Source organism: Suillus paluster (assembly GCF_016628075.1).
Source record: "Suillus paluster strain FC165 chromosome Unknown EDB91scaffold_56, whole genome shotgun sequence".
NCBI lineage: Eukaryota > Fungi > Basidiomycota > Agaricomycetes > Boletales > Suillaceae > Suillus > Suillus paluster.
In genome coordinates, this window is record NW_024537616.1 from 154,400 (window position 1) to 176,216 (window position 21,817).

A 21,817-nucleotide genomic window follows, 5' to 3' on the forward strand; every position below is an offset into this window, starting at 1 on the left:
TATTTTAGGTTATATACATGTACTAGAACATAATTGACCGCTTTTTCTGTCTATTTCTGCACCAATGCTTTCATAGCCCGCCTGACAGCACTCACTGGAATGCCTGGACCGATCGCTAGGCGCTAACGTCTTCACCATGGGCATATTCTTATGCTCGGTCGCTCGATGAAAACCGACACGTGCTTATGCTCGTGCCGCACACCGTTTTCGTCATAGCGCAGTGTTATGCGGATGGAGCCTCATGGAGGAAGGCGTACTGGTAAAGTGCCATCCCAAATGAGGCCCTCATCAACTCTAATTCGGAGCATTGTTGCTTCCAAAGGATGTAGACGAGTGAGTTGAACCTGTGCAATGTGGTGTCGGTGCAACGGCACTGGAACTCGGTGCCTTACGGGTTCTTCCATATCATACGTGTACGCTCACGATGCGACATGGAATATCGAATTTGAAACCATCCCATACAATTTAAACATTTCCCTGGAATACAAGTACATATATACAATTATATTCTATCTCGTGTTGGCTTCTTCGGCACCGCACAGTTATACGTTGCTTGTCGGTGCTGCAATTAATATCGTCAAGACAGTATCAGACCGCCGTCAACGGATATCTGCATAACCGGTTCCTAGTGTTCAGTTGCTCAACATACCATTAGTTCAGTGCAACTTACGCATTGTCCTGATACACACGGAACTACAGGTGAGTTTGCATACAGCACTTGCGAGATGGGAAGCTTGCCTGTGATGAAATGGGCCTCCTTCGAAGCTAGGTATGCAACAGTGTTGGCGATATCTTCCGGCTGTCCGATGTATCCAACTCCAGAGAGGTCAATTTTCTGTGATGCAGTTAGCTGAGACGTGTTATGGTGGATATGAATCTCCTGGTCACACCTGTTGAAAGTAGTCGACCTCGCCTCGCTTTGCAATCACATCCCTCGATGCGACGACTGTCCATAATTATACAGTGACAGAACGCAAACATAATGCTGTAGCACGTACCCATAGGTGTTTCGATGATGCCCGGAGCATAGGAGTTAACCGTGATTCCATATCGACCGAGTTGCATTGCTTGGTACGATCGTCAGTACTAATCCACGAGCATGAGACGATAACCTTACAGGCCGCTTGCGTCAAGGCTCTAACAGCAAATTTGCTTGCACTGTACGACAGCAAGTTGGGCTCGGCTTCATAATAGACGTAGTTCAGGCGCCATACTTGAATCGGGGATAACCTCTTACCCCGTATTCCTACCATGGAGCTGGCACCAATGATGCGTCCGCCAGGCCCCTGCCTCACCATCTGTACTGCGGCGTATTTGTAGCACAAGAATGCAGAGGTAGCGTTGATTTTCATGACGCGTTCCCAGCTTTCTAAGGTTTCTGAGGGAAAGTGAGTATGCGAGGTTTGTTTCATGATCGATCTACCAACCATTTAAGATATCTGTGATGGCACTAATACCAGCATTCGCAACCATCTGTGGCAGCATGTCGTGAGTCCAACGACGATGCATCCTGCGCCGCTACTCACGACGTCCAAGCTCCCTAGAACGTCAACTGCAGTATCAATCATGCGCTTCACCTCGTCTTCTTTACTGATGTCGCAAGCCACAATGCATGTTCTGGGATGGTAAGTGCCATATGATTCCCCGCCTCGCTGAAGCTCTGCTGCAAGGTCTTCTAGTACTGCTGTCTTTGCAGGTATATCATTAAGAGCTATATCGAAGCCGTCCCGCGCCAATCTGATCGCTATTGCACGGCCAATTCCTTGTGCTGAGCCAGTTATGAGGGCAACACCTTTGGGTTGAGACATCGTGAGTATCGATCGAGCAGTTCCAAGATTATGGATGAAGATTAGTGCCTTTTAATGCTTGTAGTGCTCCTTATCATGACGATGACAATGACGGCAGCACATGACATAGGCCCTGGCCGCCCTGCAGTGGGAATAGAACGCGCTTACAAGCTTGACATCTTGACAAGCTTTGAAGCGCCGACTTGGTGGATGTCACGAGCAACAAAGTTCAATTGTAAAGCAATACCAGAATCGTCTGATAACGAACGTAGTCTTATCAGCTGAACATGAATGAAACAAACAATTTCACCATTGTGGATGAAGATACATTTTGTACAATGTGTTCAAAAGACGTCTAAGATAAAACGATGCCTCCGTCGACAGAAATCTGCAGGATAGTGAATACCTTGAAACTTACTGAGGTGGATAGCACTGTGCACTTACGCATTGTCCTGTTCCAGCGTCAAACAACACAGGAACGAACGGAAAATAAGAGCTCACCTGTAATAAAATGTGCCTCTTTTGATGCCAAGTAACTAACAATGCTCGCAATATCTTCTGGTTGGCCATTGTGTTTGATTGGTCGGTTCCCCATCAGCTGCGCGACGTGAGCTAACCTTACTGAGACGCATGTAGGAAAGAGCGGACCTGAACGAGGTAATTCGTCGAATCCTCGTCTGTCAAGCTGACATTTCCTGATTGATCAGAAATGCTCTCGACTGAGTTCACGAAAGCGATCAGCTTCGAACTATTACATGTTAACACGGAACGTACGCATCTGGGTTTGTATCACACCCGGCGCATAGGCGTTAACCGTGATATTGTATTTTCCGAGTTCAAGAGCTTGACTAAATTCAGTGATCATTCACAATTGAAGGTATTTCTGCTCACCAGCCGTCTGTGTCAATCCACGGACGGCGAACTTGCTAGCGCAGTATGCGGCAGCTGATGGAAATCCTGCAGATAATGCACATATTAACCACTCGAGCTCAACTTCATATGGAATGTAAGTTACCGATCTTTCCGGCAATGGAACTTGCGCCGATTATCCTACCACCATGGCCCTGAGATATCATCTGTCCTGCGGCATGTTTATAACACAAGAAAACTCCGCGGGCGTTAACCGCGAACGTGCGCTCCCAGTCTTCAACAGTGGCTACCCCATGTCATGAACTTGCAGCGCATACTCGAAAAAGAATTGCAAGCTTACTGGCCAAGACTGTGTTGGCTGCTGGAATGCCAGCGTTAGCGACCATCTGTGAAACCATAAGCGACCTTTGACTGTCAGAGGGAGAGCTCAGGGTCCTACCACATCCAATCTACTCAGCCCTTTTACGGTATCAGCGATCATGTTCTTGACTTCCTCTTCGATTGTCACATCTGCAATCACAATACACGCTTTGCGTCCTAATTCCTCGACTTCAATAGCCACAGCAGCCAGCTGCTCACGTTTCGTAGGGAGGTCGTTCAAGGCGATGTCGAAGCCGTCCCTCGCAAGCCGGATAGCGATACCTCGACCAATGCCTTGAGCAGATCCTGTGATAAGCGCGATCCCTTTCTGAGGCGACATGAATATTGTAGAAGATGATGGGCTTGCCAGATTAACAACAGTGGTGCCATCAGATTATATAGTACGCCAGAGGAATCCTGGCCCCTTTCATAATCGCTTGGAGGAGTCGTAATTCGTCACATTCACACACTAACTTGCTCTTGGAATATTCCTCGCCATAAAAGACAACGACAACGATTACGACGTTCCCTCGTGTGGACCGTAGCCCTGGTGCAGTGTGGATGGTTCGGAACCTCGTGCGGTAGTGTAATCGGTTCCGTTAAGCGTGCTTCGGGACGCGGAGTGAAAGCCTATCAAACTGTTTCCGGGGTGTAGGATTATACATGATCGATGCTAACGGATGAAGCTGTCGGCCGTAAATCGCTGTAATACCTCGTGGCGTAAACTATCTGATGGATATTACCTCTGCCATTACGACCAAATCGTGCAAGATTCGTGGTTTTCGTTATTGCTGCTTCGAAAACGGGCCAGTTGCTGTTGTGGACCCACGATCAACGCGTGTAGTCGTTCTTACGCATTGTCCTGTGGGATCGAACGGAGTCAGCTATGTCGCGATCTACCGCGGCAAAGGAACTTGCCAGTGATGAATCGTGCTTCCTTCGATGCAAGCCTGTAGCTTATGACACTGACGATATCTTCCGGCAGACCACATTGAACTTGAACGGGCGGTTTCCAATTATCTGTATGTGTTGGGTCGATGATGGACGGACGAGCTAACCAGATGACTTCGTGAATCACCTGCGCAACGCAGTCTAACCAAGAAAATCCAGGAGGATCGCATGTTTCTCATCGACTAACAGCAAAAAGGTTTGATTAACTCCAATCTCGTGACAAGGCGCGGCAACTCAGCGCCCAGGACTTACAGGGTAGCGTTATACATACTCTTCCATTCCGTTTTTTGAACGAGCGCCGAAGCAGCTAAAACTGGGACACAAAGAACTGACTGTACAGGCTGCCGACTGCCGACCGTAGTAAAGGTAATCCAGCTTCAACTTTCCAAAGTAGGACCCTGAAAGCCTACATTTTGTTGGAATGAGGTGGAGTCACTGGAGTGGACCAGTCAGTTCATACGACTCTGGGGTATGTTGGAGATATGGTATGTTGGTGATATGATAATTTAGCAGAAATTAGACATTAGAAACTCGTTACATTGCTTTCCCACGCTACCTCTCCTTCGGAGTCCTTCCACATGTCTTCGTCACGAACCACAGAAGACACCTATGAAGCACAGAATGACCAGCGACTAGATGAATTACATTCAAAGATACGCACACTTCGCGGAGTATGATCCATACCACCTCATTTTCTGCAGACCTCTGAACGGTCTTTCAGGTTACCACAGACATATACGAGGATGCTGAAAGACAACATCTGACTCTTGATGACACAGTACCGCAGTGATTACCCTCTTTGCTTTGAAATATTAATATTTGCACGTAGGGAAACGCTTTCTCTAGCCTTTCAACGTCCTTGTCTCAGTCCTCCCGACGAGCTGCGCAAGCATTCGGTCTCTCTGGCGCAGGCGGCGTCAGGCAGATGCGGATAATTATGTATGTCGTTGGCTGCTTTCTGACACTCTGGCTAGTTTGGAAAATGAAGGGTATTTGGTGGGCCAGCGAAAGCGCATAAGCCATTGTAGCTGCTCGTGAGTTCCTTGTTCGTGCTTGACATCTTTCGCGATGCTGATTCCAAAAAAAGCATGGGGCTAAATTACGCTCGTACATATATAGGATAATTTGTGTAATATCTATACCCTTACATGAATCAGTGACAAAAACAAGAGGAGTATTGAAAAGCGTCTTCCTCCAACTAAGTAGATCTCTGGTTATGCACGCAGAAACTTGTCACACAGAACGGGAACGAGGTGACAACCTCGACACTCAATGTGGTTGACCTCATACGACCGAGGCTTACCGGCGAAGCGCCAACCTTCTGTTCGAATACTGCACACTGGCATAGAGCTCCTGGTTATCAAATCGTGTGGGTCCTTTCTCCCCATTCTATCGGGACAGAACAACCTCGATCCCGACGCCTTGCCCAAGTAGTGCCAAAATTAACCCAGCTAGACCTGTTGGGCAGTGTCATGACGTGGAGGGATAATGATGAACACCTGAAAGCACATGGTGGCAAGCTCATTCTTGCGGATGAACGAGTAGGAGACCAAGGAAAATTTCCTAAACCGCCGACCAGAGGAAAAATGGCATCCGAGATTGCTGCAGATGCATTCGTCAATCTCATGAGCAGAGTGCATGCATGTCGGCCGAAATAAAAACGGAGAGGGAAGTGGCCGTGGTTTTCTCACTCCGGAGGATCGCAAAGTTGTCATTTACAACAAGTTGACAACAAGCCTCGTGGCACCTATCCTGACTTGACAAGGTCGTCGTCGTCGTCATCCACATCCCTCCACGCTACAAGCAACTGCACGGATGTAGGCGACGCCATCATGATGCACTCAGATGGGATATCCTCAGATTCTCCAAGCACCTGGTCGCGTGCAACTGTGCAAATGAGAAGACATGGAGAGATTGCTCGATGAATCTGCCAAGTTCAGTGAAGAAACTCTCGAATATCGAATAGCCAAGCGTACATATACATGTACATCCCACTCGGTGCGTGCAAATATTAAAACTACTAACGTAACGTAAAAAAGATCATCATCGACGCCAAAGCCATCGATCGGTACAGGGTCCAGCCCAGTGGCATGCAGGTACGTGGCGTCATGACAGAGAAAGTGATAGACAACATAGACAACATAGACAGATAGCATAAAAGCATAACAAGACCCACATAGATCAACATACCGAAACCTCAAGATCCCCAGAGCGTAGAATAACTCCACGCAAGAGCGCTGCATGTCTGTGAGACATGCATATATCCACCATGACGACACGGCTAAGGCTTAAAAACCACCCATGAACCCGACCATCTCAACTTCACCGAAGCCCTCCCGTTTGGCGCGTCTTGCAGCCTTGAAATCTGCACCGCCGATTTTAGAGCCTGCGGCTGCCTTTGCCCTCACGCCCAATAGCCCCGCTTCGTCTGAGATGCGGGAATGCTTGGACTTGGGCAATGGTGGTAGTCCGTTCATAGGTAATGGTGGCGGACGGTGTGCGGATTTATGCGAATGGTGGGGACGATGAGGTGAGTGAGGGTGATTAGCTCGTGTGGACGTTTTTAGGATGACAGTGTGATGATGATCTATTGAGAATGTGATGGTATCGTCGTGCGAGGGGTGCACAGACCGCGAGCGGCCATGGTGACGCGAGCGCTCAGGCTTCGCGGTTTGTGGGACGGCTGTCCTCAGGCCAGGCGTGGCTGGGAATACAGCTTCCATTGGAACCTCTTCGCCCAGCCTCCTTCTTAACCGCTCCATTTTGCTGCGTCGGTGCGCAGCCTCCTTGGAAGGAGTGGGAAGTTGATCGTGAATAGAAGACATGTTAGAGGAAGTAGATACGATGCTAGCACGCCGTGCGGGTGCAGTGCGTAGGGGCAAAGGTGAGGATTCGGAGTCCGTGACAATGCCACCAGAGAGCTTCATAAGTGGGGGAAGGTGAGTCGGTTTACGACTCCTCCATGTTTCTTCTTTGGAGGGTCCAGCTGGAGTGAGTGGTCGCGGAGGCGTGACCATGACGAATTCTGCGCCTTATCAGCACTATACAGGTGAGTGGAGGGAACGATAAACTCACGATCCTCGATATCGTCGATAAACCGCGGGATATCACCGAGCATACGTCCTAGCTTCTTGGTCGAGCGCACTAGTGCAGAGCGCTCCTTCGACGACAGGGTGTTGTTCGTCGGTGGTGGGATGGTATGAGGTTCAGGGGGAGGGTATGTATGTGTTGCCATAACGGATGCTAACTGCTGATGATTTGGGTATTAAAGTGTTATGTGCTACAGATATTCGGGTGTGGGGTGAGGTTGTAGGTGCCAGACGCTACAGAAAGATAGGTACAAAGTGCAGGTAAGTCCAGTGTCTTAGCAAGGGGGCTCCAGGACCCAGCGGATGGGAGGAGTCGCTGTGGGTCCGGGTTATTCATATGGCTCTTAAACAAAAAGGGCCTTGAATGCGAACGAGGGATCCCCGTCTTTGCATGTTGTATCTACTTTCCCATCCATTGGGACCATATGGCGAATCTGGGAGTGCGTTTATTGTATTTCTGGTATAGCACCGAAGCTCATTTGATCAAGCCCGGGAATGTAGACAATAAGGACCCGACCGATATTGGATGAAAGGGAGACCTATTTTGGGACATGGGCGCTCAAGGCACGGTAGCAGCTTCTGCCCCTTCTTATCCCGATAGAGGTGTACGCTTGTGCTGCATCAACGTCACTTGTAATTGTAGGTTCACAGTTATGGTAATGATATCAACCAGACCTTGGGTATTCGGAAGTAAGCGAAGTTCAACCACCTCGGACTCGTATTACTTACCAGAAGCTGTGAATCCACATGTCTACCCTGGCCTGCAGAACATTCGGGTAAACGAGGTCCGGAGCGCCTTCCGAGGCATTTCATCCCAAACCGTTCGCATCATGTCGCCAGATTCACTGGGGGAGGAATGTCCAAGTAACTTCGACGCCGAGTTTGAGTAGTATCATAGTGGAGATCTGACCTAGGTCATGATCCTTGTCCTGTCCTGTGGGAGAGTAGACTATTATTGTCAGCTAATTGTGGTCGCAGCTGTGATTCGAATTGTTAGCGCACAAAAGTAAACTTTTGCAAAAGATGACATTTGCAAAGTCTAAGGTCAGCTGGGCAGCCTGGGCCCCAGCTGGTTGTTGTATCTTGCGTGCTGGCGCTTATCGATTGTCAAGACAAGTAGCCTCATCGCGACCATTGTCATATTTGTCTTCCTGCTAATCGTCTAGGATATATCGCTTCCCCCTTACTTACATAAAGTCTCTGTAACGACACGTTCCTAACCTAACGTGATGTCGATCCGGTGGACATGTCTAACATCTCTATCAAGTAAAGCACGATCATCTCACTGTGCTTCGATCGCGGATAACGGCACCCTATTGCTCTATGCTGGCGAGGTCCAGCCACGCAAGCCTGTGGATGGCGACGTTTACGCATTCGATCTGAACAGCGCCACCCAGCAGTCCGTAGCGGACAATGCTGGTTTGTGGCGCACTTTGTCCGCATCATCGAAGCCAGAATCCCGGGTGGGCGCGACAACAGTGTTTGATGGCGGGAACTTGTACATGTGGGGTGGAAGAGGCGGCGTTGATCCGGCACCTCTAGACCCCAAGCAATCAGGCGTATGGAAGGGACATATTTTGCAAAATGAGGTGGTGTGGGAGAGGCTGGAGGGTAAAGGCGACGAGCCCGCAACGAGAAGCTATCATGCTTCTGTCATGGCTAATGTGAGTCCTTGCGAAAGCGCCTTACTTCACGAGCGTTCGATTAATTCGCAATTCGCTCTTTTCCTGAAATCGTTCTCGGTGACTGATCGGAATTTGTATTCAGGGAAAGTTGTATATCCATGCGGGGTGTCCTGCCTCTGGTCGCCTTTCTACACTCCACTCTTACGATCTCCAGTCCTCTCAGTGGTCTCGCTGCGCAGACGCTCCCGATCCAGCGTGTGGCGGCACTGCTATCGCTTCTGTCAAATTTCCAACGTCTGCGACCGATGAGGAAGTGATCATTCGATTCGGTGGTATGTTGCTCTTCTATATCTGATGTGCGCTTTACCTGCGATATTCGTGATCGCCGCTTTTCAATGTTGTCTTATCAAACAAATGAAGTTTGATGCTTCACGTTCTTTTTGTTCTACCCTTTATATGCGCCAGACTTCTGTGTTCTTTCAGTCAATTTCCCTGACATTTTTTCTTTGATAGTCATCATTATTTCATCCGTCCTTATCTCTAAATCATCAACTGAATTGAACTAATACCCCGCACTTTCTCAGGTTTCGCTGGGTACCAACTTCCTACCTCAACCCCACCACCCGTAGATATTTTCACACCGAGTACTAACTCCTGGACAACCACTGTGCCGTCTGCCGATCCGCAACAGGGATATCCTGGAGCACGCTCCGTCCACGGTCTTGTTCCTCTTTCCACACCTGATGGCACTGGAGTCGCATTGCTATACCACGGCGAGTATGACGCCTCCAGCCTAGGTCATGCAGGCGCTGGGAAATTCCGAGATGATGTATGGGCGCTGGTATGGCGCGAGGGTGCGTTAGGGTGGAGGAAGTTGATTTTGGAAGGTGAAATAATCTTAGTCCGCGACTCCACTTCGCGCCTAGGCCAAAGCCATCTAATATCCGTCGGCTAATCTCATGTCACAGGTGGTTCAACTCCGGAGGGCCGTGGCTGGATCCCTTCAACGTCTTATACGGCTCCTGAAGGTAATACTCGAGTAGTTCTCTCGGGTGGTCTGCTTAGTTCGAACGAGCGCAGTGGGGAAGTATGGGTTGGGGATGTGCAACTCTGAGTTTCATGTTGTCCCAAAGGTAAGTACGTGCGCTTATCCAATTAAAAATATACATACATAGAGTTGTGATAAGCACAGGAGATATAATTAAACTTGCGTTGTACGTGTACAGTGTACACGCTTTCGTGTTTCTTCTGCAAGCCTCATTTCCTATGCTCTTATTACTGCTGTAATTTCTTTTTTCTCTGCTCTAGCGATCAGGTTGGCGTATCAAATCTCTTTGTATCCTTTGTTACTGTATTCGGCATCTAACTCTGTAGGTGCCAGGATGACAAGGTGAGAAGATTTCTTACCTAATCATTCCTATGCCAGGCCCTGAGCTTCGCTCAAGCGATCTTGACGGCTGAGCGCTGAACATGTCATGGGGCCCAACATGTGGAACACTGCCCAGTTGACTTGTCACATCACAAACAAGTTGCAGAGGCGGCAGCATGGCAGAGCACCGACAATCCCTGATGGAGATCGGAACTTGGCGACGAGGCAATACTAGTGGCCAAGCCTGCACATTTAGTGATTACCGGCGAAACACAACGTACTCCTGCCTATAAAGACCACCTGTTGGAATTGCCCGGCCTGAGCTTTATGTAACTTAACCGCTTGTCGTTGAGAACACCCACCTCGTTATCATGGCTACTGACGAGCAGAAAAGTCAACAAGGCTGCGAAGTTGCAGAGGCGGCATTACCTCGCTCACGCATAGCTCGCTATGATGAGTAGTAAGTAAACAACTTCTGTTCTCAGGCTTGCTAGATCATGATACTGATATGTTGATTCGGAAGTTTTGATCAGTAAGTTAATCCCATCATCGCTCGATGTGTGCCCTCACACTGACGGACGCCAAGACGAACTTTCGCCACTGTCTATCGAAAGACAAGTAAACCAACCAAGAAACTTAACCACAAGAAGCCAGTCCTCATTGTTCGGCGAATAATCGATCACAAGGGACGACATGTACAAACGGAAATTGACATCAGGAGCTTAGCATTATGTGAAGTGTTGACCGCGATCCACAAGGATGTTGACGGGCTAGAACTCATGCGAAGTGCACCGGTCGTAAGTCATTTCCTAAAGCTTCTACCTCATCATTTCATTTGTGTCCTAGTGCGAACCCGAACTGCTCTTCTTCTCTTACGATGGTCTGAAAGACAGACTAGAGAAAGAGATGTCAAAGGATCCCCGCGACGAAGCTCTGATCGCAGACATCAACGTCGCCATTCAATACATTCAAGAAGATCACGCAGGCAACTTCGCAGATCTTCAAAGTCTAATAGCTGATCAATCCATCACATTTGATCTTCTTTGGGCGCTGTTTCCTGCAAATACCTTGGTCTTTAATCACCACCAATACACAGAACAACGACGCATTCTCAAAGCTCAAAGGTTCCTGATTCGCGAAAGAAAAGATCGTTCCGTGTACGCAGAGATTACTTGCGACATCGTTGTCAATGATGGAAATATTTTTGGAATCGCGCAAGAACCAATCGAGATCGACGCATTCAAAGGGACCCGCAAGATTTACGAGTTGCCGGTGTTCCCGCTTCGGTTTTATCACGATCAGGGTGCGCTATGCGAACACGCCATTCAAAGAGGTCGGAAATTCGCGGGGCTCGTGGCTCACGCTTATGGTGAAATATCCGGACCTGCTTTGCGCGAGGTCGTCACTGCGCAAGACAAAATCCAATTTCGCAAGTTCAATGTAAGACATTCGACTTCTTTCACTGAGATCCCCAAGTAACTGAACTTGACAGACCTATGGACGAGTCATGATTGATCCTGCTGGATTCCGTGTTTTTCAGCCCAACTGTTCCTTCAATCTCACAGTATACCGACGACTCAATCGTGACGAGCTCACTGATGAGCAACACATGATCTGCACCCCTGTCGTACTCGGATTCTGTTTCGGAGTCAAGGAGTGGGGTAAGGGATCGATGTTGTTTGATGACATGTTTCCAGTGTTAACTGAATTACATTTCCCAGGCGGCTTCGCTTTAGACCGTCTTCAAGATATTGCGTGGTCTCAAGAATCCTTCGACTCTCTTGTTCTTGGTCCCAAACAAAAGTCGCTGATACATGCGCTCGTCAAACAACATGAAAGTCAGACGTCACAATTTGACGACATCGTTCAAGGGAAAGGAAAGGGCCTCGTCGGTCTTCTTGCGGGCCCTCCTGGATGCGGTAAGACGCTTACTGCAGAGGCCGTCGCCGAGGTACTACAAGTCATGTTTTACATTCGGATGGCGCTTATTTCTTTTAACAAGGTTACAAGACGTCCGTTGTACTACGTCTCCGCAGGCGAACTGGGCACAGATGCCAAGGCCGTCGACAAAGCGCTCATTCAAATACTTGAGCTTGCGCAGAAGTGGAAGGCTGTACTTTTACTTGACGAAGCGGACGTATTCCTTTACCAGAGAAGCAGCAACGACGTCATAAGAAACGCGCTCGTGTCCATTTTCCTGAGGCAGCTGGAATACTATCAAGGCATTTTGTTCTTGACCACAAACATGATTGCGCAGTGTGATTTGGCCTTCGAGAGTATGTGCCAGCTATGCAGTCTATTATGGTATCTACTCACATGTGCTGCTAGGTCGTATACATTTCACGGTGCACTTTCCTCAGTTGAACGAATCCTCGCGCAGGCAAATCTGGAAAACATTTATCGCGAAAACTGCGGGCGCTGGTAGCATAACTGACGATGAGATTGATGCATTAGCCAAGGAAAGTATGAACGGACGTCAGGTATGTTGCATCGCAGTTGATCCTTACGCACAGCTAATGCAACCTGAATGAATATGAAAGATTAAAAACACCATCAGCACCGCACAATCAATCTCGTTTGATCAGAATTCGCCACTCTCTGCAGAGCACATTCGCACTGTGCTTGAGGTTGCGAGAGACTGGAGCAAGGCGAGGGGGGAACAGAGTTTGGAAAATCAGATTACAACGTTGATTTAGTGTCCTATGCTTGGGTGTCACGGTGGACTGAGGGTTCCACAGTTGGGGACTAGGTGTTTGGGGTCTCCCGGCCCCTTCCATAGCTTAGTCAGCACCTAGACTCAGATTCCAGCATGTTCGTCGTGTAGCCATCCTCATCATAATCATCATCATCTGAGCTACTTTGCCATTGCTAGGCTTAGGCCGCCAGCCCCTGCTCCAATGGCAATTACTACAATACGGGCAGGGCCACGATGGGCTAGGTAGGATAGCGTTGTGATTTTAACCGGTGAAGGAGGCTTCAATACCACTTGGGCTTAAGCACTTCTGGAGCGTTTTCCCACCAACTTGGATTTTAGAGCGGTAGTTCGTGTGGGGACAGCCGCATGAATTGTCAATTGGTGAGTATCGATGTCCGGCCAAGGTACTTGACCTCGTAATCTACATCCACATTACATTATACCTGGTACAGATCTCCGTTTCTTACTGCCTCTTTAATAGATATAAGGCTCCACTGGAGAGAAATTGAACAAGCCAGCAATCGGTCGAAAGATTTGACACTTACAATCGCAATCATCATCAGGGTCGAATCTCTCTAAACGACGGTCCAAGCAACCAATGCCTAGCTGCACAGGAATCTCTGTGATATCATAAGATCTGCCCCATCCGCCGAGGTCAACTTCCTCGTTTATATAGCAGCCAATTGGCGGAGAAATTTCTCCTCGTTGTCCCGTGACGAAGGTACGTCCAATAGTAGAGAACTCTACACCATGTTCGAGTACTTGTTCTGCTTGCTTTCTGGTTTCGCTGCCAATAATGATGCGTGCAGTTGATTCTCCGCAGCCTTCTTTGTTACTCTTGCTCGGAAAATAATGCACCTGGCGATGCAATGAGCTCTCTGGCAGAAAGACAGGCTTCCGTGGCATCAGGATGACATCCTCTTCCTCCTGAGCCTCTTTCGCTGGCTTAAATAGTGGGATGCGGTAAACTCGGAGCGCTGTATCACTGCAGGTGATGTAGATATCTTCCGGAGTCCAAGTCACAGTGTATGGCAGTTTTGTGACGGACAAAGATTCCTTGGAGCCTAACTTGACCCGGATGCGGTGAATGAGGGTAGGGGGTGAACGACTTGTTTTCCTGCGGGAAAGACGATAGGTTGAGACCAGAACCGCAATGTTGATCGCGCGCTGCTTGACCAAATCTTTCGTCTCAATGGGTTGTTGGCCTTCGAGGGCAGCAATATGCAAAAAGCGACCACATGCAGAAAATTGACATTTCATGAAAATGTGTCGTGCTTGTGTTGATAAATTAGCATCATGAATTGAATGGAGGTTGGTGCAACTTACTATGTAAGGTGGACGGCCTCAGTCTACGCACGAAGTATGATTTATCTATGAAATCGGCGAAGAGCACGTCTCCACCACCAAGTGGCCAAACAACCAGTGGCTCGGTCGGATGAATGATAGGCGGCGAGCCATAGACTTTAGACTGAAGGGGCCGAGTGAGATGGAAAAGTTGCACGGGCTCAGGAGATGTCTGAGTGTCGAAAATAGTGATTGTTGCCTGCGCTGCTTTGTGAGATCCATGCCTACCAATCCGCCCACCTGCAAAGTTCCTATAGCCATCTTCGTCCGATGAATGATCTTCATCCCAATCATACTCGTCTTCTCTACGTTTTTTTCCGTAACCGAAAGCAGACGGCGAGACAGGGTCTTCGTCGTCACCAGAGTCAGATTCAATTAGAGCCTCATCGAAATCCGAGTCGACTTCTGTATCGCTAGCTTTAGAATGTTTATCTTCGTCGCGGAAGTGATCCGCCCAAGGGGTAATCATGTCATCATCGAAGATATAATCCTCGGAAAACATGGTGCTGCTTTCACTCCAGCTTTCGTACCCATCATCCTCTGAGTCCGTTTCGATTTCGGATTCCGTCGATGAGTTTGCGGTCGACTCGTCATCCGAGCTATCATCCTGATGTCTTGTCGATGTCGTGCCAGGACTCGGAGAACACTTTAATTCGGTTGTGTCCAAAGAATCTCCAGCCAAGACATCTCTTGCGGAGAACTTGGTTCTGCAGGCTAACACAACGAAGCGATCACGACGACAAAATTCCTCCACATACACAGGGGATTGATGGCGATGTAGTGGGAGCTGAGGGATAGCCTCAAAATTTCCCGCAGCATCTTTCGCGAATAGTTTGGTGCCAATCCGAAGGGTTTGGCAGTCAGTGCTAAAAGCAGCTGGGGATGCCTTGCCTATCTGCAATGGCAAGTGAACAGCGTTGCCGACATACAAAGGCCAGTTGCAAAGTGCGGGGGACTCTTGAATGATCTGGCATTTTTCCTTCACTGGCAAGTGCTGTCCAGCTAAAGACCAGGTTTCGCATGCAAATTGAAGGATAGTCCCTTCAGATGACCTAGGAACAGCGGCCATCGTTTTAGTAAGGAATTTATGTGCTCATGCAGGAGGTTTGTTACTGACTGTATCCGCAACATCATGAGTGTGTCACCGTCATCTCCGACGACGTCAAAGAAGCGCCCAACTCCGGACTCTTCGTCTTCCAGTTGGAAAACAAAGCTTTTGCACCGACTCTTGAGTCGCGATAGAAAATTCGATGGTCCGAGTGCACCGAACCAAATACGGTCCAACTGTCCCAAGTACGGCAAGACTCCACACTTGGGATTTGCCATATGACAGTTTCCGCAAGAAAGGAAGTATTTCCACTCGTGCAAGAAATGTCGATAATCCTGCCAGAGCTTCATCCCAATGTCCGTCTCCTGTGAGAACCACGAGGGAAAAACTCGTCGGAGGAAACGACACCGTTCATCGCTATCGATAGTCCTAAAGACGCAGAATTGTAACTCGACCCATAAGCTCTGGACCTGAATACATGTCTGAAAGTTGGATGAAGTGATGAAAGTCTCGAGGCGTCTAAGAAGCTCTTTTCTGTGCTGTTCAGCAGCGTCGTCAAGATGTTTGTCCCAGTATTTTGCCGCATAAACTAGGAAATGTTGGTTGTCTACTGGGTCTCCTCTTGCGTCGACCCAGCGACCTTCCCGCCTGATCAGTGACTCAGCATATCTGGTCTGACACAGGTAAAGCAAGCATGCATCGACAGCTACATCGGCGCTTATCTGTAGATCTGCCATTGGGTCGTCTGCCTCAGAGAGGATATTTGGGTGTTCCACGAGGAAATCTCGTAGAGTCGAATGAAAAAGACGACAGGTATAATCCTCTTGGCTATCAGCGGCTTGGGGCCCAGTCACCCTGGTCATCTCGATGAGGGGCTGAGATACCTCATGTAGTTGCTTCAGAAACGGCTTATCTTCTGGATTAAGGGATCCAGGAGACTTGCTGTTCAAGCACCATATAGCTTCTTGCAGTTCAGAAAGCCTCAATGGCCGACGAGCAAAAACGATCAAGGCAAACAATTTGCTGTTGAAGAGCTTAGCCTTTCTCTTGAGAATCGTGTGAGCACGTACCATGCAAGTGGTCGCAACGACTTCTTGAACCGCCTGAAGAATAAGCTATAATAATCTAGCAAGGTGGACGGGAACCCTCTTTCGACGGACTGCTTCATCTCTCTGAGGCTCGTAGCTGACCCTTGAAGTTCGCTGATCATGAGGTTGGCCCAGAGGAAGCTGCATTCAGCCCGTCCATGCAAGTCTTGCAAGATTTTTTCCTGATCTAGTGTCCCCAGCTCCTCGGCTTCGGGTATAGATTTCGACAGGTAAAAAGCTATATCCTTGTGGGCGTGGACGCTGATGTCGATGTGTGAATAACCCTCGAGTTCCTTCTTGATCACCGGGCGGGGTTGGCTGCTGCACCAGAGGCGAACCTTGGTAGGGTAGTCCTTTGTGAGCTGGATAAGAAACTGAAGTACATCCACTGTATCTTTCCATCTCTCTCCTGTTGTTTCTTCGTCTAGGCCGTCGAGAAGAAAATACACCTTCGATTGGTTTTTGACGAGGACCTTGATCATATTCTGGACGTTTTCGAAGACAGATGGACTTGACTGGGATACGTCATATAGCTCTTGCGAAATATCGTGTACGTCCGTCCAGTATTTATATAACAGTTGAAGCGCCAACATCCGCAATGTCTCAAAAGGTTTATAGTGCTGGGCAAAGTCGCAGAAATGAAACGCCACCGTTTCCAATCTCGAGCTCAGCGTATGACTGATGATTGAGCAAAGGGTAGATTTTCCGGATCCGGGCGGGCCATGGATCCACAAAATTGGAGATGGAGAGGTGTCACCCGACCATGCGACGAAATCAGGATGGTCAAGTAGCCATTCGCAGGTCCCAGAGAGGTGGCTTTGTAAATGCTTGTCCCGCCTGAGGAAGTTCGGCGCATTCGTGTCAAGAGAGGATAGCAAAGAACAGAGGTTGTTAAAGCGCTCTCCTATCGAAATCTTGTCAGATACAATGAACATAGTCATTGGCCGTCATGTACGAACTGGGTGCCTCGCGTTTCTTTTCCTCTCGGTATTCGTGCTGTGCCCGACGCTCATCTGCAGCTTCCTGACGCTCGGTTGCCTTTTCTCTCTGCTCCCCCCTTGACCCCATTGCCTTAAGCATGCTAGCACGCTTGCTTATCTCTTGAGAGTCACCCCGCATATCTCCGATGATAGAATTCAGTTTCTTCGTGCTAAAAGGGGTGACCGTCTTCAGCAGAGCAAAGCCTTTCAAAGTGTATTAGCATGAACGCAATATCATCCGAGTAAACCCTCGACTAACCACAATTATCACACTCCTTATCAACTCTGTGCCAAAAGCGGATGATGTTGAAGTAGGACTGGCAGAGGAGCCTTTGCATCCTCTCATCCTTGCCATAAAGATTCTCGTGGTCTGTGATATTTTCCAATTGGTCTCTCAGGGACCGAAGTTCGTTCTTGATCGTCTCAAAGAGGTTCGAAAATCTGGAAAGACCCTGATACTTTATGCTCAGACACAGTTGCCCTGATTCATGAGGAGAAACATACTTACATCAATGATAACTTTCAAGGCACCCCAAATGATTGCAGTTGGCATAGGGTCCACAGAAACTTACAAGAGATGTCAGATTAAAGGTAGACCGCGAATCAAACTTTGTATCTGAACCCACTCAATGTGCTAATGATGGCATCGAAGTCGCTGAGGACGTTCACAACGGGATCGATGTATTTGCGAATTATGCGCCGCGAGGTTTGCATGGAATGCTTCTTCTCTGCCGCGCTGATAGCATCGTTAATAACTGAAGCTGGAGAGCCGCCTGAACGCTCTTCAACAACACGGGCACAATTCATCAGGAATCGCCGTTGCTTTTTCTTAGGAGCCAACTGTGTGACGTATTCCTCCCATGCTCGTTGGAAGGTTGTTCGCCTGCATCGTGAAGCAAAATCAATATATGCTTGGAGGCGAGAAATGGACAAGAAAGCCTACTCTGAAGAACGATCGACCAAGTTGTCCATCATTGGTGGACCGATGGTTGGCTACCTCTGTGCGGGGGTTGTCGAATAGAGAAAGATAAGGTTGAGATAAGGGCAATACAGAGTCTGCACCGCATCAGCGGTTCCTTGATGTTACAGCACCCTGGTCCTTCACTGACCCTGACTTCCGGTTACTCAGCATCAGCGCGCTTGATAGCCGCCCGCCTTCAGCTAAAAAGGTCATCATAACAGATTGCATTGTGAATAAAAAATACAGAAGAATTAACATAACATCAGAACAAACACCAATGAAAAAGCACATACATACAACAGTATCAATAATTCCTTTCCATCCAGAGCAATACAGTCCCAAGTGCAAACATAGACACATCTTCGTCCAGATCATCGAGCTTCAAGGTCACTAACATACCTCCCCTGTCCATATCCCCCACTCTGCTGCGCCTGCGCCCCTCCTGACTCGTCTCCTCCCGTATATGCCGATATGTAATCGAACTCCTCTTCATCGTGTTGGACTGGGTCTGGGTTGACTACAGACAACCTCCGCATTGCCCCAGATTTCCGTGACATAGAAGATGCAGGCGATGCAGATGGGCGGTGGAGGGATAGAGGTGAAGTATCTGCTGGCCCGTATCCTGTTGGAGTTAATGTTGACCCAGACTCGCTTCCGGTGCGACCGGGCCTGCGGAACGCAGCAGCCGAGATCATTCGCGGCGGACCACCGGGAGCACCCGAGGTCAGTGATGACGTAGACTTCGCCATGAGCGGAGACGAGAACGGCGGCTGCGGTCGAGGGTACTCAGGTTGTGGCCTATAGGAGATGGAAGCAGGCGATTGCACAGATGACAAAGAAGATGGTGGGAGTCGGGGTGATGTGGCACGAGGCGAGCAGCTCCTCGAAGCAATTATGTGTGGTAGAGGACGTGATTCACCTGGATCAACGCTGATCTGGGTATGAGGCGAAACAGAACGGTGAGCGAATGGTGCATTAGGTGGTGCAAGGGGCGAAGGCGGCCGAGAGACTTGATTAGGCACTTGTTGAGGAGCGTGGACTTGTAGTTGTTGATGTGATTGAGGTGGGTGAGCCTGCCCTGACATGTAAGAACCTTGTGGTGGGGCTCGGGATTGAGTGGGATGGGTAGAGTACGTCACTGGTGCAGGCGCGCTAAATGATAGTGCATCTAGTTCACGAGAGACCTCGCGCGCAGCTGCTGCATTGCGTGCATGCTCATCGTCTCCGTCATCTTCTGAAGTAGGCTGCTGTAAAAGCGGAGATGCGATCCTGGTACGCTCTGGCGGTGTTGGTAGCTCAGTGTCTACGGGGGGCGGAGGCACACGCGGGATACGTTTCCGACTTTCTGTCCTCCCAGGCGAAGGTCTGCTACTTTCTCCATCCGCTTCATCCTCCTCAGTTCCGACCTTCAATCGTCGGTCTCCCCTTTGCAGCGCAATTTCACTTTGTTGAGAATCTTCGGCGTCCTCATCGCGGTCATATGGCATGCCACCCACCGACTCCTGTGATGTCCGCCTGTCGCTCAGCCCAGTGATGCTCATTGTCCGTTCGTTTCCACTAACACTCGTAATACTGGTCGCGTGGTCGTTGTTTTCACTCATAGCACGCTGTTCCTCAATTCCAGCGCCCAAACCGCCGTCCCATGCCTGAATTGCAGCAGGAGCCGCTCCTGGCGGTAAACTTGGACTCTTGCTTCTACGCGTGTCTCCAACGCCAGTGTATGGAGCACCTGAGCCAGGAACGAACGGCTCGTACTGTGGGGCGGGATCATCGACCGAGGGCCGATTCGGGCTGAACGAGTTGGAATCACTGCGAGCTAGGGCATCGGCGATGGAATTGGTCAAAGAGCTCGATATATCGTGCATGGGAAGGGCTGAGGGACTAGAGGGCGCCGCATCTGGTTGCCGCGAGAACGAGAGAGGAGGGGTCGAGGGAGTCGCTCCGTCGTGTAACAAAACGCCTAAGCTTGAGCCCCTCGCAGGGACAGAGGCAAAGTGGTTTATGTGTGTTGAGGTCGGTGTGGAGACGCCCAGTTCGTCCGCAGATTCTGTGCGCTGGTTTTGGTTCGGAGGAGACTGTCAATGTCAAAATGATTAGATATTTTAGCGCAAGTTGGACTTGTTTAATCCCACCAAGGATTCGTCCCCAAAGCCGCCCATGTTGAGCCCGCTACCTACCCGCGGAGCAGGTAAATAGGGAGAACCCGACAACAAGGACTGTTGTGCTTGCATCTTTGGCGAGGTCTGGGTGGATGATGTTTGCTCATACTCTCCTTGGCCAACGCGGGCAGATGGGGCAGTCGTAAAGGCTACTTGCGCAACACCGCGCTGTGCCTCAGAGACAAGGGCACTGACACGTGGTTGAGCGCTATAATACGCTCGAGGAAGTCCTGGTTGCGTCACGTCTTCGGGAATTTCCTGTAAAACATGGTCATGATGAGACTCGCGAGCATACATCAGACATACTGCAATGATGGCTTTGCCTATGTTAGCAACGATCTGCGTAAAAAGAAAGTGAGGAGGAGAGCCAGCGAAAGAACAGAATGACTCACCACACCCTTCTCACAGCACTCTGCAAGACCTCCGAACTTGGCCTGCATCCAGCTTTTCGCACATCGTCTCTTAAAATCGCCCAACTCAGCCTCCTCGCGAAAAATCTCGCCGTCCATTGCGCGCATCTCGTCACGCAATCGATTAAGTGCATCAGTCTGTGCTGGGAGATTCTTGTGTTCAGGGCTCATCTTGTTGAGCTTCTTCTCTGCACTGTCTGCAGAGGCTCCAACGCGCCGTCGTCGTCGACGTACATCATCAAGTGCTTCCTCGCGCGTCCGTACAGACTTCATGGTATCGCGGATTCCATGATGCGTACTGGCGTACGCACTCAGCGCAGCAGAAAAGTTAACAAGTAGGGTCGTGGATGCACTGAGTATGTCCTATAATTTATTGGTCAGAGGGCTGATAATTAGAAATGGTGGGTGTACATAGAGTCATTGGTATTGGATGAAATGTACACTGTATTCGGCTCCGCATCACAAGATGTGGAGCTCGTCTACGCGTCTGTAAGTGTCACAGGGCATGCGAGTCATCCCATGAAGCTTTGCATGAACGTTATAGAATGAAGGACAACTGCACCACGTACACCCAGACAAAATCATCACTCACTGCGAGGTCATCACCCTCACCGACTCCCCACGCCCTGAGCGACTCCGCAGCCCTGGTCAAATCAACGCCCAACCTCTGAATCCTGTACAACCAAGCGACAAGGATATTAACAGCGCATAAATACGATATATGAGGTAAACGCACGAGACCAGGACGACCTTCTCCGCATTAATGAGATCTTGAAACTGTCTCAGGTCACTGTTGCCGGCAAGAGCGGGGATAGTGGAATTATGGGCAATTTTTGTTGCTGCTGTCTTGAACATTCTTCGTCGCAGCAATAATATTAATGTTGGGTAGGTCAACTAGTTGTTGTAGGTAAACCCTTGACTGGCTTGAGTCGCTTGACTGGCTGCGCAGAAGAGAAGGGAGCAATTGTCATGCGTGACGCCACCACAGCCACAGTTGTTCTATACTTAGCTGCGAAGTACTAGTGTGCAGCGGTGGACTCGAGACTAGTTTGAAGGGGAAGAGAGACGTTCGCGACGCGCG

The 21,817-nt window shown here is 49.3% G+C and overlaps 9 protein-coding genes across 9 annotated transcripts; 3 read left to right on the forward strand and 6 right to left on the reverse strand.

The window, feature by feature from the left end:
- Positions 1-502: 502 nt before the first annotated feature.
- On the reverse strand, positions 503-3,357 carry EDB91DRAFT_1084624 (NAD(P)-binding protein; the record flags this gene model as incomplete). The annotated part of the gene is made up of 16 exons (XM_041315797.1): positions 503-562; positions 671-835; positions 891-946; positions 999-1,067; positions 1,118-1,378; positions 1,428-1,473; positions 1,527-1,856; positions 1,956-1,989; positions 2,206-2,239; positions 2,289-2,385; positions 2,436-2,482; positions 2,562-2,630; positions 2,679-2,744; positions 2,803-2,943; positions 2,998-3,043; positions 3,097-3,357. The coding sequence occupies 16 exons, from the start codon at positions 3,355-3,357 to the stop codon at positions 503-505; spliced, it is 1,782 nt and encodes a 593-aa protein (XP_041174076.1).
- A 1,161-nt stretch (positions 3,358-4,518) lies between these two features.
- EDB91DRAFT_1150828 (uncharacterized protein) lies at positions 4,519-5,168 on the forward strand. The gene is made up of 4 exons (XM_041319404.1): positions 4,519-4,639; positions 4,690-4,746; positions 4,798-5,002; positions 5,056-5,168. The coding sequence occupies exons 1-3, from the start codon at positions 4,547-4,549 to the stop codon at positions 4,984-4,986; spliced, it is 339 nt and encodes a 112-aa protein (XP_041174077.1). The 5' UTR covers positions 4,519-4,546; the 3' UTR covers positions 4,987-5,002; positions 5,056-5,168.
- Positions 5,169-5,818: 650 nt separating this feature from the next.
- On the reverse strand, positions 5,819-6,370 carry EDB91DRAFT_1150831 (uncharacterized protein). The gene has a single exon (XM_041319405.1). The coding sequence runs from the start codon at positions 6,209-6,211 to the stop codon at positions 5,825-5,827; it is 387 nt and encodes a 128-aa protein (XP_041174078.1). The 5' UTR covers positions 6,212-6,370; the 3' UTR covers positions 5,819-5,824.
- On the reverse strand, positions 6,257-7,203 carry EDB91DRAFT_1251623 (uncharacterized protein; the record flags this gene model as incomplete). The annotated part of the gene is made up of 2 exons (XM_041323403.1): positions 6,257-6,993; positions 7,044-7,203. 2 exons carry the CDS (start codon positions 7,201-7,203, stop codon positions 6,257-6,259), a joined length of 897 nt encoding a protein of 298 aa, XP_041174079.1.
- A 740-nt stretch (positions 7,204-7,943) lies between these two features.
- Positions 7,944-9,971, forward strand: EDB91DRAFT_1150834 (galactose oxidase). Its single transcript, XM_041319406.1, has 7 exons — positions 7,944-8,001; positions 8,055-8,721; positions 8,825-9,014; positions 9,267-9,569; positions 9,651-9,710; positions 9,763-9,815; positions 9,875-9,971. The coding sequence occupies exons 2-7, from the start codon at positions 8,287-8,289 to the stop codon at positions 9,881-9,883; spliced, it is 1,050 nt and encodes a 349-aa protein (XP_041174080.1). The 5' UTR covers positions 7,944-8,001; positions 8,055-8,286; the 3' UTR covers positions 9,884-9,971.
- Positions 9,972-10,137: 166 nt separating this feature from the next.
- On the forward strand, positions 10,138-12,934 carry EDB91DRAFT_659806 (P-loop containing nucleoside triphosphate hydrolase protein). The gene is made up of 9 exons (XM_041328014.1): positions 10,138-10,511; positions 10,575-10,583; positions 10,638-10,848; positions 10,898-11,491; positions 11,544-11,712; positions 11,773-12,002; positions 12,054-12,327; positions 12,380-12,531; positions 12,592-12,934. The coding sequence occupies exons 1-9, from the start codon at positions 10,423-10,425 to the stop codon at positions 12,745-12,747; spliced, it is 1,884 nt and encodes a 627-aa protein (XP_041174081.1). The 5' UTR covers positions 10,138-10,422; the 3' UTR covers positions 12,748-12,934.
- On the reverse strand, positions 12,877-19,086 carry EDB91DRAFT_1330163 (uncharacterized protein). Its single transcript, XM_041325341.1, has 10 exons — positions 18,567-19,086; positions 17,833-18,089; positions 17,715-17,773; positions 17,466-17,658; positions 17,186-17,410; positions 16,209-17,130; positions 15,208-16,161; positions 14,073-15,142; positions 13,292-14,020; positions 12,877-13,240 (listed from the first exon to the last, which is right to left on the reverse strand). The coding sequence occupies exons 1-10, from the start codon at positions 18,914-18,916 to the stop codon at positions 13,221-13,223; spliced, it is 4,779 nt and encodes a 1,592-aa protein (XP_041174082.1). The 5' UTR covers positions 18,917-19,086; the 3' UTR covers positions 12,877-13,220.
- On the reverse strand, positions 18,983-21,196 carry EDB91DRAFT_660122 (uncharacterized protein). The gene is made up of 5 exons (XM_041328016.1): positions 20,719-21,196; positions 20,633-20,665; positions 20,300-20,584; positions 19,302-20,242; positions 18,983-19,240 (listed from the first exon to the last, which is right to left on the reverse strand). Exons 1-5 carry the CDS (start codon positions 21,007-21,009, stop codon positions 19,060-19,062), a joined length of 1,731 nt encoding a protein of 576 aa, XP_041174083.1. The 5' UTR covers positions 21,010-21,196; the 3' UTR covers positions 18,983-19,059.
- EDB91DRAFT_659818 (uncharacterized protein) lies at positions 20,853-21,656 on the reverse strand. Its single transcript, XM_041328015.1, has 3 exons — positions 21,473-21,656; positions 21,306-21,410; positions 20,853-21,223 (listed from the first exon to the last, which is right to left on the reverse strand). Exons 1-3 carry the CDS (start codon positions 21,589-21,591, stop codon positions 21,196-21,198), a joined length of 252 nt encoding a protein of 83 aa, XP_041174084.1. The 5' UTR covers positions 21,592-21,656; the 3' UTR covers positions 20,853-21,195.
- Positions 21,657-21,817: the final 161 nt, after the last annotated feature.

What these genes read in the sequence shown, in the direction of transcription:
- EDB91DRAFT_1150828 (XM_041319404.1), top strand. Translation starts at nt 4,547, where the DNA reads ATGTCTTCGTCACGAACCACAGAAGACACCTATGAAGCACAGAATGAC. An exon ending in AGATACGCACACTTCGCGGA is followed by an intron (nt 4,640 to 4,689) that starts GTATGATCCATA and finishes ACGGTCTTTCAG; the next exon opens with GTTACCACAGACATATACGA. An exon ending in ATCTGACTCTTGATGACACA is followed by an intron (nt 4,747 to 4,797) that starts GTACCGCAGTGA and finishes ATTTGCACGTAG; the next exon opens with GGAAACGCTTTCTCTAGCCT.
- EDB91DRAFT_1150831 (XM_041319405.1), bottom strand. Translation starts at nt 6,211, where the DNA reads ATGCAGCGCTCTTGCGTGGAGTTATTCTACGCTCTGGGGATCTTGAGG.
- EDB91DRAFT_1150834 (XM_041319406.1), top strand. Translation starts at nt 8,287, where the DNA reads ATGTCGATCCGGTGGACATGTCTAACATCTCTATCAAGTAAAGCACGA. An exon ending in AGTGATCATTCGATTCGGTG is followed by an intron (nt 9,015 to 9,266) that starts GTATGTTGCTCT and finishes GCACTTTCTCAG; the next exon opens with GTTTCGCTGGGTACCAACTT. An exon ending in GTCTTATACGGCTCCTGAAG is followed by an intron (nt 9,711 to 9,762) that starts GTAATACTCGAG and finishes GAACGAGCGCAG; the next exon opens with TGGGGAAGTATGGGTTGGGG.
- EDB91DRAFT_659806 (XM_041328014.1), top strand. Translation starts at nt 10,423, where the DNA reads ATGGCTACTGACGAGCAGAAAAGTCAACAAGGCTGCGAAGTTGCAGAG. An exon ending in TCATGCGAAGTGCACCGGTC is followed by an intron (nt 10,849 to 10,897) that starts GTAAGTCATTTC and finishes TTTGTGTCCTAG; the next exon opens with TGCGAACCCGAACTGCTCTT. An exon ending in AAAGTATGAACGGACGTCAG is followed by an intron (nt 12,532 to 12,591) that starts GTATGTTGCATC and finishes TGAATATGAAAG; the next exon opens with ATTAAAAACACCATCAGCAC.
- EDB91DRAFT_1330163 (XM_041325341.1), bottom strand. Translation starts at nt 18,916, where the DNA reads ATGGCGAAGTCTACGTCATCACTGACCTCGGGTGCTCCCGGTGGTCCG. An exon ending in AAAGAAACGCGAGGCACCCA is followed by an intron (nt 17,131 to 17,185) that starts GTTCGTACATGA and finishes AGATTTCGATAG; the next exon opens with GAGAGCGCTTTAACAACCTC. An exon ending in CCCTGATGATGATTGCGATT is followed by an intron (nt 13,241 to 13,291) that starts GTAAGTGTCAAA and finishes ATTTCTCTCCAG; the next exon opens with TGGAGCCTTATATCTATTAA.
- EDB91DRAFT_660122 (XM_041328016.1), bottom strand. Translation starts at nt 21,009, where the DNA reads ATGAAGTCTGTACGGACGCGCGAGGAAGCACTTGATGATGTACGTCGA. An exon ending in GCTTTGGGGACGAATCCTTG is followed by an intron (nt 20,243 to 20,299) that starts GTGGGATTAAAC and finishes TGACATTGACAG; the next exon opens with TCTCCTCCGAACCAAAACCA. An exon ending in AGCGCGCCTGCACCAGTGAC is followed by an intron (nt 19,241 to 19,301) that starts GTACTCTACCCA and finishes ATGTCAGGGCAG; the next exon opens with GCTCACCCACCTCAATCACA.
- EDB91DRAFT_659818 (XM_041328015.1), bottom strand. Translation starts at nt 21,591, where the DNA reads ATGTTCAAGACAGCAGCAACAAAAATTGCCCATAATTCCACTATCCCC. An exon ending in GAGAAGGTCGTCCTGGTCTC is followed by an intron (nt 21,411 to 21,472) that starts GTGCGTTTACCT and finishes TTGGTTGTACAG; the next exon opens with GATTCAGAGGTTGGGCGTTG. An exon ending in AGTGATGATTTTGTCTGGGT is followed by an intron (nt 21,224 to 21,305) that starts GTACGTGGTGCA and finishes TGACACTTACAG; the next exon opens with ACGCGTAGACGAGCTCCACA.